This window comes from Eublepharis macularius, chromosome 3 (genome assembly GCF_028583425.1).
Source record: "Eublepharis macularius isolate TG4126 chromosome 3, MPM_Emac_v1.0, whole genome shotgun sequence".
NCBI lineage: Eukaryota > Metazoa > Chordata > Lepidosauria > Squamata > Eublepharidae > Eublepharis > Eublepharis macularius.
In genome coordinates this window covers 188,631,484-188,644,664 of record NC_072792.1, presented here as the reverse complement: position 1 = coordinate 188,644,664, position 13,181 = coordinate 188,631,484, and the positions used below count along the sequence as shown (strand labels likewise).

Here is a 13,181-nt window from a genome sequence, read left to right as displayed (position 1 = left end):
CAACTCTTGAGGAAGCGTGTGGGGCTGACGGAGCTCCGCGAGAGGCATTCCCTCCTCCTCCAAATGCTGGGAACCTTGTGTTGTGCTCAGTTGGGGGGCAGCGTGGTTTGACAGCCAATGAGGAAGGGCCAAATCGCTGAAGAAGGCAGCCCCACTGAACTTGGAGCAAAATAGCTACATGGTGTGAGCGATGGGACGGGGGGAGGGCATCTTGCCAACTTTCTAATTCCGAAAACAGCTGGAAGAACGCGAGACTAAGTGTTGTTCCCACAAGCAGCCACAAGTGAACCCTCTCCAGTTTGGGGACATGGATTTATTATAAATACAGAGGGATCGATCGCTTGGGTGGCTGCTCACTTGTGCTGGGAAAGAAGCAGCCACGCCCTGTACATGTGCAAAGAGTTACGGGGTCCCACACTAGCAGGCTCCACAGATGTGGGGCGCAGCAACTTCACGGGGTCCCAGAAGCCACACGGAGCGAGGGGGATTCCTTAGACCACAGGATGGTGACTTTTGGGCGAGTTGGGGGGGGGGGAGTCCATTGCTTAGCCAAAACCAGGCAAGGACTGCCACAGGAGCAGAGCCGGACCACGTGACGGGGCCCCACGGCCACCCGAGCTGACCAGACACGGTGCTCCCCGAGGCAGACGGAACGAGGGCTGCGGGGTGTGTGTGTGTGTGTGTGTGAACCTAATGCAGCCAAGGGCCCTTCCTCCCCTCCGCTGGCTGTCTCAATCAGGCCAGACTTCCAGAGAGGAGTGGACGTTCTCTCTTGCTCCGCTTTGGTCTGGGGAAAGAAATACTGCTCTAGGAATGCCGCAGCCCATTCATTCACTGCGCTGCCAGCTATCGGACAGAAGAACTCAGCGAGCCCTGACTCCCTCTGGGGGTGGGGGTGGGGGTGGTGGTACAGGCTCCCCCCCATTAGGAACGGGGCACCACTCCAGGCGTGGCCCTCAGGCAGGTGTCGTCCATTTCCTGCTGCTCTGAACAGGCCGAGCAGCTCCCTGCCCTTAACAAAACTGCCGCAGCCGCCACCGTGCCTGTATTTCGTGGAAGGGCAACTCGTGGCTCAGGGACTGGCACAATCGAGGGTCCCCAGCCCGCCCCGTGCGGAGGGCACACAGCAGGGCCACTTTGCAGGCATCACGGCAGGGCTGACGGGGCGGGTGGCCCTTGTACATCAGGTACCAAAATCGCTGGAAGAGGCGCTCATCAACCTGGAACCGGCGCACCAGTTGATCCCAGTCTGCGGGGAAGGCGGCAGAGAAGCCGTAGGTCTCCCGGGCCCCGTAGAGGCGTTGCCAGCGGGGCACAGCGCCTGGGGCATTGGCCTCCGTCAAGTTCAAGATGAACGTTTCGTGATCCAGCACCATGTGGGAGCTGCCTGGGTAGACGCCATCCAGCAGGTAGACCCGGTACCCTGGAGGGCAGGAGGAGGCGTGAGTGGGACCCCTTTAGCAGAGGAAGCCCCTCCCCACCAGAAAGGAAAGGGCAGCCCCGCCCTCACCTGGGTTCAGGCTGACGAAAGTGGTGACGCTTGGCGCCACAAAGGCCACGCCCACTGGCCGGCTGAGCGTCTCCTCATCATAGAACATCTCAAATTCATCGACATGGGTGTGGCCAAAGAACTGCCCAGCCACAGTGCCCTCGTACCTGCAAGGGGGACAGGAGTCAGCCGGGCCCAAAGGCCCTTCCCCACCAAGCTTTTTGCCCCAGCATGGGAAACTGAGGCAGGACTGACAGCCCACCTACTCTTACTGGGGGGGGGCGTGCTCATCGCTGGGGTGCCAGGGGGCATCTGGCTGCAGGAGGCAGTGCCTGTGAGTGGGGAGATACGCAGCTAACTTGCCCCAAATCTGCTCCAGGCTCTGTGCTAATGGTGGTTTGCTACAGAGAGTGTAGGCTTAATTTTCCAGAGGACTTAACGTGGATTACAGGATTTTCAAGGCCATTGATTGGACGGACATGCATGGACATGCAAGCCCCGCCCCTGGCGACATGGCCGTATTCAGATAACGCCCAGACCAGGCCCCAGTCCGGAAGCCAACAAGGAGCTCTGTGCTCCTGCCCTCAGGGGTTCTCTGCCTACTCTGCTCCTTTTAATTGGTTTTAATTGCTGCTTTATGATTTGACGGATGGCTCAGCCAACCCTCAGCAGAAGATTTTCGGCTAAACATGAGGAAGAACTTCCTGACAGTGAGAGCGGTCCCTCAGTGGGACAGGCTTCCTCGGGAGGTGGTGGCCTCTCCTCCTCTGGAGGAGATTAAGCAGAGGCCGGAGGGCCACCTGACAGCAGCGCTGATCCTGGGAACCTGCTGGGCAGATCACGTGAGAGGGAGGGCTGGAAGGGTCGCGTCAGTCCTGAGTTCTCGCGGCCCCTTCTTACACGCCCAGGGTGAGGCCGATCATCACCTTGGGGGTCAGGTAGCCATTTCCCCCGGGCCAGTTCGGCTGGGGATCCTAGTGGTGTTTTGCCGCCACCTGGGCCTGGAGCGGGGGGGTCAGGGTTGCGTAGGGGAGACGTCTGTGGATTTCCTGCATTGCGCAGGGGGGGTTGGACAAGATGATCAGCCCCTATGATTCTAAGATACGCGGACAAATGAAACTATTTTCAAATTGCCGCAGTTCACTGTGCAGGTGGGGGAATCCCACACCTGAATGCTGCCCCACAGAACACTCCCAGGACTCCCACGTGTCCAAGAGAAGGGTTCTGGCCCAGGGCATTCGGCAAGGCATGTCCTCCCCCTAGGCTGCAGTCTGGAGCGGTAGAGGCCAGGAACGCTTCCACCACATCAGATCAGGGCGAGAGAGCGGGCCAGCCCCTCCGACCCACAGACCTTCCTCCGCATCGTCTGCTTGGAGAACGGACACCGTGACCCACCCCTGTTCCGTGGGCTGGAGGTCTGCGACTGCTGCCGCCACATTTCCCAGGCTTGCTCTTCCAAGGGCAAGTTGCAGTGAGCTGGGCAAGAGGGTCCTCTCCTCCCCGAGAGCTCAGGAACCAGGCGGGACCCTCCCCGCTTCCAAGATGCTCCCGTGTGCTTTGGGGCCAAGCAGGGCTTTGAGTCTTGGCCTCCTGGCTCCTGTAGCCTAGAGGAATAGAGGGAGGCTGCCACCTTGAAGGGGTCGCCGTACCCCCTGCCCAGCCCCACACTGCGAGCAGAGAGCTCCTCACCTGTTGATGATGCGGTAATAGTTCCAGCCCCAGCTGCGCATGCAGTGAGAAGGGGGGATGTGTCCAATGATGTGAACCTGCAGCAGACAGAAGTTGGTGAGGAGGGGGTGGGGCGGGAGGGGGGGAGCAGCACCCCCCCCTCTCCTTTTGGAGGCTGAGCCCCCTTCAACAGCGATCCTTCCCGGCCCCTCCCTGAGCCAGTCCAGCAGCCGCGGCCAAATCGCTGGCCCCGTGGAGGAAGGGAGGGGGCCTTACCTTCTCGCTGCTCTCCTCTGCCCCCTGGAGGATGTTCACCAGCCACTGCAGCTGCCCAGCCGGGTCCGTGGAATTGATCAAGAGCCAGAAATTCGTCTCGGAGCAGAAATTCATGTTGAGTGAGACCAGGCGGAGGCCGGGCTGGATCCGGAGGGTGTAGAACCCCCCCAGCCTGTCGCAGGAGAGCCAAGACAGAATTAGGGGCCAGGGGCCACGCAACTATCCCTCGCCCCTCAACCTGGCCAGCCTCTGAGGCAGAAAGCCCTCCGGAGAAAAGGCACCACACAGACCACTGCTGATCTCTCCGGATCCCACCGAAACGACGTCAGCATCCAACGCTACGTCTCTCCCGCCACAAGATGACAGCAGCAGCACAGGGCACGCGAGTCACTCCACTGCGCCCCAGCCTGCCCTGGTTACGGGGGACAAAGGGGGTCCCCATCTGGAAAGACCCACACGAACAAGCCTCCCTTGCGAGCTGCCACGGCTTGCACGCTTATCCCTTGGTTACGGGAGCACTGCAGGGGCAGCCACAGAGGTGATGCCGTGGGCTTCAAGAGCGTCGCAGGCTCCTTGTCAATGAGGGCAGCTCAATGGAAAGACAGACCACCCACCTCGCCTGGCTTGCAAGAGTTTTGAGGGGGCTTCTCTCAGGACCACGGAGAGCGGCTGCCAGGCAGTGGAGGCCTCCCTCACAACGGCCCGACTCCTTCACCCCTTACGAGGCTTGGCTTCCACCTGTGTCAGGGCAGCCCCCCCCCGCCTCCCCCGCCCACTCTAGCCTCACCACCGGGCTCCCTTCTGCCAGGGCCGTCCAGGCGGGCAACCGCCTTAGTCTGTCGCAGCAGAACAAAATTCAAGCCCAGGAGCACCTCAAAGACCAACCCCATTCTTGCAGGCATAGGCTGCCCCGACCCAAAGCCCACTTTGTCAGATCCAAATGAGAGCGAAGGGCCGCCAGCCCTGCCGTCCAAGTCAGCAGGTAAGGGGGGGGGAGCTCCAGAGGCCCTTCTTTGTAATGACCATCCCCACTTCCGACCTGTACAGAAGAGCTGACCGATCTTCGTTCTTCTTTGTATCTGAGGAAGTGAACTTTGACTCACAAAACGGGTATTACACCCTGGAGATTTCTCTTGGTCTTTAAGGGGATCCTGGGCTTCAAACTTTATTCTTCCACCTAGACACGCCTTGCACAAGGGACGACCCCCCCCCCCGTCCAACTCTGTTCTGCGCAAAGTGCCGTCCTGCCGTATTCCCCTCCTCCCCCCCTCCCTGTAGAGTGCCACAAGGGCCCCACCCACGGCCCCTACCCAGCGCCCACAGCTTACCTCAGCGTTGCCAGGGCCTCCGGTGGCAGCCACGCACTCCAGGCAAGGGCCATGGCATCGTACAGCCAGGCAGAAGACTGGTTCCCAGACACGTATGGGGGAGGGAAGGAATTCACGGGCACGGACTCGTGGTTGCCCACTGCTGGGTAGACAGGCAGCGGCCCCAGGTACTTCTGGATGAGGGCAGTGACCGTGCGGAGGGCGTACAGCTGGTCTGCCCGGCTCTGTTGCCAGACATTGTGTGCCGGGATGTCTCCAGTCCAGTAGGCCATGTCGTAAGGCCCGGAGGCTGCGAGGTGCTGCAGCAGGTTCTCCAGGGTGTGGAGGGGCAAGTCACACCTGCTGTAGGTGCCCCAGAAGCCGGCCCCTGCCCCCCGCGGCTGTCCCCCCCGGCAGCACAAGGGGTCTTTGCAGGTGGGGTCGCTGCCGGGCAGGTAGGCCTGGTCCCAGTGCAGGTCGGTCAGGAAGAGCACCCGGGCGGTGGGGGCGCCGGGCGGTGGGGGCGCCGGAGGCTGCACAGGGGGCTTGGGCACGGCAGGCAGCGTGACGTTCCAGTCGGAGTAGATGTCCCAGTGGCCACAATGGGAGCCCACCAGCAGCCCACAGATCTCAGCCGGGCGCAGGATGGAGCGGGTCCAGGCGGTCAGCATGTCCTGCTCAAAGAGCTGGATGATCTCCTCACACACCTCCGTACGAGCCAAGTGCAGGTCCACGCACACACTCACGGCCAGGTGCTGGATGCGAGTCATGCTGGCTTCCAACTGCAATGCAAAGCAGGGGGACGGGAGAACCGCACATGAGTGCCAGGCAGGAAAGTGCGCAGCAGAGGATCTTACCGGGGGGGGGGGGGAGAGAGCCTCTGCGCACACGGCACCCCCATGGCCCCAGCTCTCAAGCGCTCCGGCAGCAAGGGCTGGGAAGGAGGCCTCTCTGCCCCAGTCCCTGGAAGTCAGCCACTGCCAGTCTGTTTCTAAGAAGAAATCAAACCCCCCCCCCATTTCTAAGAAGAGTCTTGCTGGCTCAGACTGGTGGCCCCGCCTCAAACTGCAGCCTCCCAGCACTGGGATTCAGCGGTTTCCCTTTAGCCACCATGGCCAATAGCACAGGGAGCTCTCTCTTCTGTAAATCTGTCCAGTCCCCTTTGGAAGCTGCCCGTGCCTGAGGCCACCACCACATCCTCTGGCAGTGAGTAAAGAAGCATTCCCTTTGGTTTGGCCTGAGGCTACTGCCCAGTGGCTGCACTGGATGCCCTCAAGGTCTAGTGCTGTAGGAGAGGGAGGAAAAAAATCTCTGTCCACTCTCTTTACCCCATGCAACCTCTACCATGCCCTGCCCCCCCCCCGTCGTTCCTTTCCTAAACTGACTCTTCTACAGACCCTTGCAGGAAAGGGGCTCCAACCCCCCCGCCCCCCGCCCCCGCCATCTTGCTTGCTCCCTTCCGTGCTTCTTCCAGTTCTGCAATGGCCTTTTTGAGATACGGTGACCAGAACCACACCCAGTATTCCAAGCGAGGCTGCACCACACCGGGGCACTGTGATATCGCCGGCCCTTTGACTTCCCACCTTTCCTAATAATCCCCAGCACAGAGACGGCCTTTGTCCCTGCTGGAGCGCACGTGGCAGGCGCTGGCGCTGAGCCATCCAGCAGGACCCCGTGCGTCCTCTCCCTCCTGGTCGCAGCCAGTTTGGGCCTCTGGGCCTGGGGCAAAGGCGCACTGCACGCTCCCCTCCTCTGGGCAGCTCCTTTCCTAGGCCCCCACTTTTGGGGGGCGTGGCGCCTGATGGCCTCCACTGTGCCATGGTGTGGGTGGGAGGGTGGCAGTTCACCTGCCCCCCCTCCCCAAACACCAAGGGCTGCTGTTAAAACACACCCAGGCCCCTGTTCAGCTGCGGGGGTGGGAAGGGGAATGGCTGAGCACCCACTGGACGGTGCTGATGCCATCACAGGATGGCAAGCTGCAAGTAGAAGAGGAGGTTGAGGGGGGACATGATTGCTCTCTTTAAATATCCGGCAAATTCTTCTTCCATTTTCCCTTTTAATATTATTGTCAGTTTGTCCATTTCTGCTGTTTCCATAATCTTCCCCACAAAATCGAGAGGGTGCAGAGGAGAGCGACGAGGATGATCAGGGGTCTGGAGACTGAGCCCTACGAGGAAAGGCTGAGGGCCTTGGGAATGTTTAGTTTGGAGGTTGAGGGGGGACAGGATTGCTCTCTTTAAGTATTTGAAAGGCTGTCATTTGGAGGGGGGCAAGGGGCTGTTCCAGTTGGCAGCAGAGGGTAGGACGCGAAGCAATGGGCTAAAACTACATGCACAAAGGTACCGGCTGGATATTAGGAAAAACTTTTCCACGGTCAGAGTAGTTCCAAAGTGGCATCAGCTGCCTAGGGAGGTGGTGAGCTCCCCTTCACTGGCAGTTTTCAAGAAGAGGCTGGGTGGATATTTGTCAGAGATGCTTTAGGCTCATCCTGCACTGGGCAGGGGGTTGGACTAGAAGGTCTGTATGGCCCCTTCCAACTCAGCAAGTCCTCCAGTCCAACTCTAGCCTTCCTGTCTTGAAAGACCCCCACCCCGTCCCCCCAGGTCAAAGAAAAGTGAACTGACTTGGCCAAGGGGCCAAAGGGGAAGGCCGGGGGAGGCGGGGGGCGGCGGGAAAAGAGTGCTTGAGATGGATGCCGTTCCAGCAGCGCGGCTCCAGCCTAAGGGCCACTTCCTCCCGAGGCAACAGGGCTGGCCTGCACAGCCTCCTTGGAGGCTTGATGCCAGGGGGCATCAAGAGGGAGCCGCCAGCGGCTGTGCCGGGCATACAGGGATCTTGGGAGGGGGGGGGGACGCTGGTCCTCTGCAGGCCAGTGGGGTCCTCCCCCCAGTTTCTAACGAAAGGAGGAGCTCTGGCTCTCGAAAGCTCCTGCCCTGGGAACCTCGCTGGTCTTTAAGGGGCTGCTGGAGCCCAATCCTGCTCTCTTGCCCGTGTGTTGGTCTTCCATCCCCTCCCTAACAAGCTTTCTTTAAAAAAATCTTTTTATTCGTAGGGGGTTTGCCTAAAAATATGGAAAACAAGAAGCAACAGGAAAATTGGGAAGAGGTGAAAGGTCAGGGGCAGCGACCCTTGCTTGGCACGCAGAAGGTGCCAGCCTGGTGCCAGGACTGACCGCTCTCTGGCGGAGACCCTGAAGCACTGAAACAAGTCCATGGAAGCCATACCACACGGGGGGGGGGGGGGTTGGGCCAAGGCTTTGGCAGGGCACAAGGCGGCTCGGGAGGGAGGGAGGGAGGGAGTCCAGCACGCGGGACAGGAAGCAGCGCAGGGAGGAAAGTGTCGCACAGAGGGAAGTCTGCGCTTTGAGGTGCCAGTCAGAGGAGGGACTTCCTGTCAGTAGGGAAGTGTGTGCGTGACGGGGGACAGGTCAGGGGCGGAAGAAACCTGCATGAAAACGAGTTGCTTCCTTCGTCCTCCTGGCTGATGCATCAGATACGCAATTCTGTAAGGCAGTCGGTGGCCTTGAATCATTGCGAAAGCGCAAGAGTAGCACACGGCGGGTGTGGCGTGGCAGCAATTATCCCACTCTGATGAAATGCGGCTCCGGGAACAAGTAGCACGAGGCACTCCCCTCCCAGCACAGCTGCACCCCCTCCCCGGTCTGCAATCTCAGCGGGGGAAGATGCCACCACCCAGCCCAGGCTTCAGGGAACAGCTCTGGAATCTCAGCAGGGAGTTATTTCCACGGATCGGCCTGGAAGGACCTTGCCCAAGAGCGTGGGCACCTTCCCCACAGACAGAAGAGAAGCTCTGGATCAACATGCCAAGCGTGCCACGGGCACCAACATTCCTCCCCCGGACGGGTGCAACAGAGCTGGTTTCCAGAAGTGGGCAGAGAGGCAACACGTTAACCAAAGAGCCTGGGACAATGTTCCTAGCAGGAAGGGCTTGCGGGGGCAGAGTCCCTTTGCATAAGCAGGCCGGCAGGAGCTGGAGGGACAAAGTCCCCCCTTCCCCAGGAGGCCTCTGTCCACAGGCTGCTGCCCGCCTCCCACCTGGCCAGCCACCAGTTGGGGAGTCCAGGGAGCAAAGCCCTCAGCCCTCCTCACTTTCCGAGCAGCACAGCTGGATGTATAGATGGCGAAGCTAGCCAGGCCACTGGCCTCCGGTGCAGTCCACCAGTTGCTTCCCGGAGGACCAAAGCCAGGGCAAGTCAGTGAGTGCCCCCCCCCCCCGCCAGATGTCCACCCCTACTCTGCAGAATCTGGTGGCTGCCCTAGTCCGGAAACGGTGCCACCCACAGCCACCACGTCCTGTGGCAATGAGTTCCCCTATTGCACCAAGAGATTTTCCTTTACTTTGCCCTGAACTTACTGGAAGATGCTGGTGCTTTGAGAGAATCGACATTCTCTCTATTCCCACACCAGGGCGAATCTGAGCCCCAAGACTGGGCCACTCACACAAGACCGCTGGGAAGATAGACTGGAGGAGAGGAGAAGGGAGGGGGCCACCCCCGCCCCTGCCCTGCCCTGGCAAAGAGCCAAGAGGCATTTGAGCTGGTCCCTCCCACTCTCTCTTACGCGAGGGGAGCCTTCCCTTCCGAAGCAAGAAAGGCACGACCGGCTCTTGCTGTCCAGAGGCCCTTTTCTCTCTCTCTCTCTCTCTGTATATATATATTTACATTTATATATTTCTCTCTGTTTTTATTGTGCTTTTCAAAATTGTCAGCTGCCTCGGTGACCCAGATTGGGCAGAAATGCTGTAAATAAACCCATAATAAATGACAGAGAATGCAACCAGAACTGTACTGCCTCATTCCAGTGACATGTGTGAAATTCAGCAGACCCTCACCGACCGTGCAGGGAAAAACAACAAGCGGAGACAAACAGAGGAAGGTCCAAAGTCTACTCCACACCAAAGTCCTAGGAGAGGCTGGGCAGGCCTAGTGGATTTCCAGAGGCTGGAAAGAGGCCTCGCTGCTGAGGGAGGTGGGGGCCTCCTTATTTATCAGAGATAAGGGGGAACATGAAGTTCTCTCGAGTGGGGAGGGGGTGGAGGCTGCAGCCATCGCCCTCCCTATTTCCACGAAAGGATATTTTTTCAAGGGGGACAGAGGGTGTGAGATGGGGTCAATGCCAGGCTCTGCTGACAAGCCACAGTCTTTATGGGGCCACCCCCTGACGCGGCCTGTTTATCCAGCAGAGCGCCCTGGAAGAAGAGGAGGAGGCCCTGAGTGTCCACTTGCTTGGGGACAAGTCCTACGGGCAGGAAGGAGTTGAAAGAGGCCCCTCCCCCCCAGGTGTCTCGGTGAAGGAGGCAGGTAGAGCCCAGCCCACGGCAGGCAAGGCAGGCATGTTTGGGGAGATGCCGAAAGCGCCGATAGGAAGCCGTGCAAACAGGCGGAGGAGTCAGAGCGGCAGGCAGCCGCGGGAAAACCTGCCCAGCAGCAATCCTTTCCTACTCCTAACTCTTCCCTGCCCTGGAAAGCCGGTGATCCTGGAGAAACCAGACTTGTGCAAAACAAACACAGCCTCTTGCCAAACATGCTGAGCCACACTCCAGAGCCAGAGCTGTGGGGCGCAAGTCACACTTCTTGCGCAGCACATCAGTAAGCAGAAGTCGTCAGCAGGGACTGAACAACAGAGGGCTCTGCAAAAGGCCACAAATATTTACTTACTTAGATACTTCTACTCCACCTCTCTCCCCAAACCTGCTTACAGAACTTCTCAGCTCCATTTTATTCTCATCCCCCCCCCCCCGGAAGTAGATTAAGCTGAGAGCGCATGACGGGCTCAAGGTGCCTGGATTGCTTCCGTGTCAGAGGGGAGCTCTGGACCGACATCTCCCAGATCCTAGTCCAGCGCTCTCATCATTACCCCAGACTGTCTGTCACTGGATCCCATCCTATCAACCCCTCTGAGCCAAGCCTCTTCAATGGCGCCGCCATATGCAGAGGACACCCAGTCCCCGAATACTGATGCGGCAGGCGGAGAGCTGTAGCCTCCAGGCACGTTGTGCGGTCTTGCTCAGGTTAATTACTTTTCCACAACTTGTATATTGCTCCGAATTTACTGCTTCACTGTGATTAATATTAAGCACCTTGCACTTTAAACGTCCAAAGAAAAATAGGAGTTTTCTGTTTGTTAAGAGTTAAGAGTGTTTCTTTGACTGCACGGTGCTCTTTAAGCTATTTTTGGTTTGTCAGGCCTCCTCCGCAGTAGCTTTTTGTTCTCCCTCTGGCTTTACTACGCGGAGCCCCTCTCCGTATTTCGGCCTCCAGGCACCTGCCTGCCTGGCTGCTGTTTGTTTGTTTGTCTGGCTGCTGTCGTCAACATGGTGCTGGCCCGGCAGGGCAGGGCGTGCCTCTGAAAGCGGCACCATGGCAGGAGGCCGGAAGCCCTTCTGCGGTCGCTGAATGCAAAGAGAAGTGGCTCACAGCGAGCCTGAAACCGAAAGAGGGAGGAAGGAAGCGTCACAGGTAATTAGCAGTTTCCTCTCTCTCACACACACACACACACACACACACACACACACACAGCGGTTCTCCAGCTGCAGCAGCCTTAATGGAGCACTGGGGAAAACCAAAGGCTGCCCCTTCCTCTCTCCCAGCCAGCAGCACAGCCTGGCACACGGTTAGCGAAGCTGCTTCCCATCAGGGCCCTCCTTCACGCCAGTGTGGGGTGGGGTGTGTGTGTCTCTTGGTGGGGGGCACTGATCCCCCCCCCGCCCCCCCGCTTATGCCTGGCCCCGGCCAGCCTCGCCTGCGTGGCTGCTGTTTGCAGGGCGCTCCCCCCCCACCCCTGCCTCCCTCCCCCCCCGGCCTTGTCTGCTTGGCAGAGAGATCTGCCACGCCCACCTCCTCCCGGCAGGAGCTGCCCGGCTGCTGCCACACTCCGCCAGTCGGTTTCCCTGGCCAAAGGCACTTCTGCTGCTGACGCGGCCCCGGATTCGAATCCCTGCCTGCCAGCAAAAGCGCTCTGCTCGGCGGCAGGAATGGCTGGCACCGGCGCGGCCCGACGCCTCCCCAGCGGCAGGCCGGTGCCTTGTGGGTAGTGACGGGGAGCCGCCAGAGGTGAGCAGGGAGAAGCATCCCGGCCAGGCTGTTGGGAGGGCCCGGCGAGAGGGGTCCCGCTTGCGACCCGGCAGCCGGGCACGGTCCCCTCCGGGGGGCGCCAGTCTGCCGTGCGGCCTCGCAGGGCTTGCCTTGACAACCGAACCGCGAGACCGCGCCGGGAGCGCCCAGCGGCCCAAGTCAGCCCCCTCGGCCACACCGTCCTCGCCCTGCCTGCCCCCGCTGGGCTGGGCGCGACGGGAGGGCAGCGGGCTTATGCCGCGCGGCGGAACCCGGCCCGCTGGGGCCGCAGAGCCCCTCCCAAGGCGGGCTGGACGAGGCAGCCAGGGAGCCACCCGGGCAGCGCGAAGCGGAGGCCCTTGGCGGGACCGGTGTTCGGCTGGCGGAACTCACCGCCACGAGGGGCGGCGGGGGCGCTAGAGGCCGGCCACGAAACGGGAAGCGGGACGAGACGGACTCGCCTCGGCCAGAGCCCGCGGGGCCTCCGGGGCTCCGACCCCGGCAAGCCCCGCCAGAGCCCCGGGCCAGCGGCGCCCCCCTCCCCGGGCCAGGCCCTCCCCTCCTGCGAGGCAGGACGCGGCCCGGGCCCCTGCCGGCTCCCCGCGAGGGCTCACCCACCTCCATGCCGGCGTCGATGGCGGTGAAGATGAGCTTGCAGGCGGGGCAGCTCAGGTTCCTCCAGCCGAAGCGCGCCCCGGCCAGGGTCAGCCGCCGCTCCAGGGCCGCCGCCGCCGCCGCCGCCGCCTCCGGGCCCCGCCCCGCCAGCGGCCCGGCCAGGGCGGCGGAGAGCGCCAGCAGCGCCCCGGCGAGCGCCAGCAGCGGCCCGGCCCCGCGCGCCTCCATCGCCCTCGGCTCGGCGCACAGCTAGCGGCCGCCGCGCTCCGTTCCGCTCCGCCGCCGCGAGTGGCGCTGCGGCCGCGTGACCCGCCGAGCCGGCCGCCCGGCCGCAGACGCCGCCTCCGGGCGGGCCGGGCGGGCCGGCGGGCGGCGCCCTTCCTCCGGGCGGCGGGGCGCAAGCCGGGAGGCGGCCGCCCAGCCCGCCTCCAAGATGGCGGGGCGCGCCGCCTCCCTCCCTCCCTCCCTCCCTCGCGCTGGGCGGGCTGATGGGCGGCCGCCCCGGCGGGAGGGTCGCCACAGGCCCCTGGGAGCGGGGCGGCGGCGGCGGCGGCCTCCGGGCGCTTCGCAGCCTGCAGTCGGAGGCGGCCGCTGGAGCACAGCTTGCCGGAGGCCCTTGCGAGCGCCGGGCCAGGGCGCCCTCCAGCCCCGTCCTGCGGCGGCCCGGGCCGGGGCCTCTCCTCGGGGTTTCCCTGCTGCGCCTTTGACTGGCGGGGCGGGATTCCCCCTCGGAACGGGCCGGCCGGAGGGTCGA

The 13,181-nt window shown here is 61.8% G+C and overlaps 1 protein-coding gene across 2 annotated transcripts; it reads right to left on the bottom strand.

Annotated features, from left to right (window-relative positions):
* Positions 1-295: 295 nt before the first annotated feature.
* On the bottom strand, positions 296-12,727 carry SMPD1 (sphingomyelin phosphodiesterase 1). 2 transcript variants are annotated; one of them, XM_054973511.1, is made up of 6 exons: positions 12,431-12,727; positions 4,762-5,522; positions 3,434-3,605; positions 3,179-3,255; positions 1,511-1,656; positions 296-1,423 (listed from the first exon to the last, which is right to left on the bottom strand). In XM_054973511.1, exons 1-6 carry the CDS (start codon positions 12,653-12,655, stop codon positions 1,014-1,016), a joined length of 1,791 nt encoding a protein of 596 aa, XP_054829486.1. In that variant the 5' UTR covers positions 12,656-12,727; the 3' UTR covers positions 296-1,013. The 2 variants fall into 2 exon arrangements, with proteins under 2 accessions (XP_054829486.1, XP_054829487.1); XM_054973512.1 differs by lacking the exon at positions 12,431-12,727 and adding an exon at positions 8,185-8,930.
* Positions 12,728-13,181: the final 454 nt, after the last annotated feature.

Bases quoted from the DNA above. Each gene is read 5' to 3' on its own strand.
- SMPD1 (XM_054973511.1), bottom strand. From the start codon at position 12,655: ATGGAGGCGCGCGGGGCCGGGCCGCTGCTGGCGCTCGCCGGGGCGCTG. The intron at 3,606-4,761 runs GTAAGCTGTGGG...CTCCTGCGACAG, and splicing joins GAGGCCCTGGCAACGCTGAG to GCTGGGGGGGTTCTACACCC. The intron at 1,657-3,178 runs GTGAGGAGCTCT...TCCCCCTTGCAG, and splicing joins TATTACCGCATCATCAACAG to GTACGAGGGCACTGTGGCTG.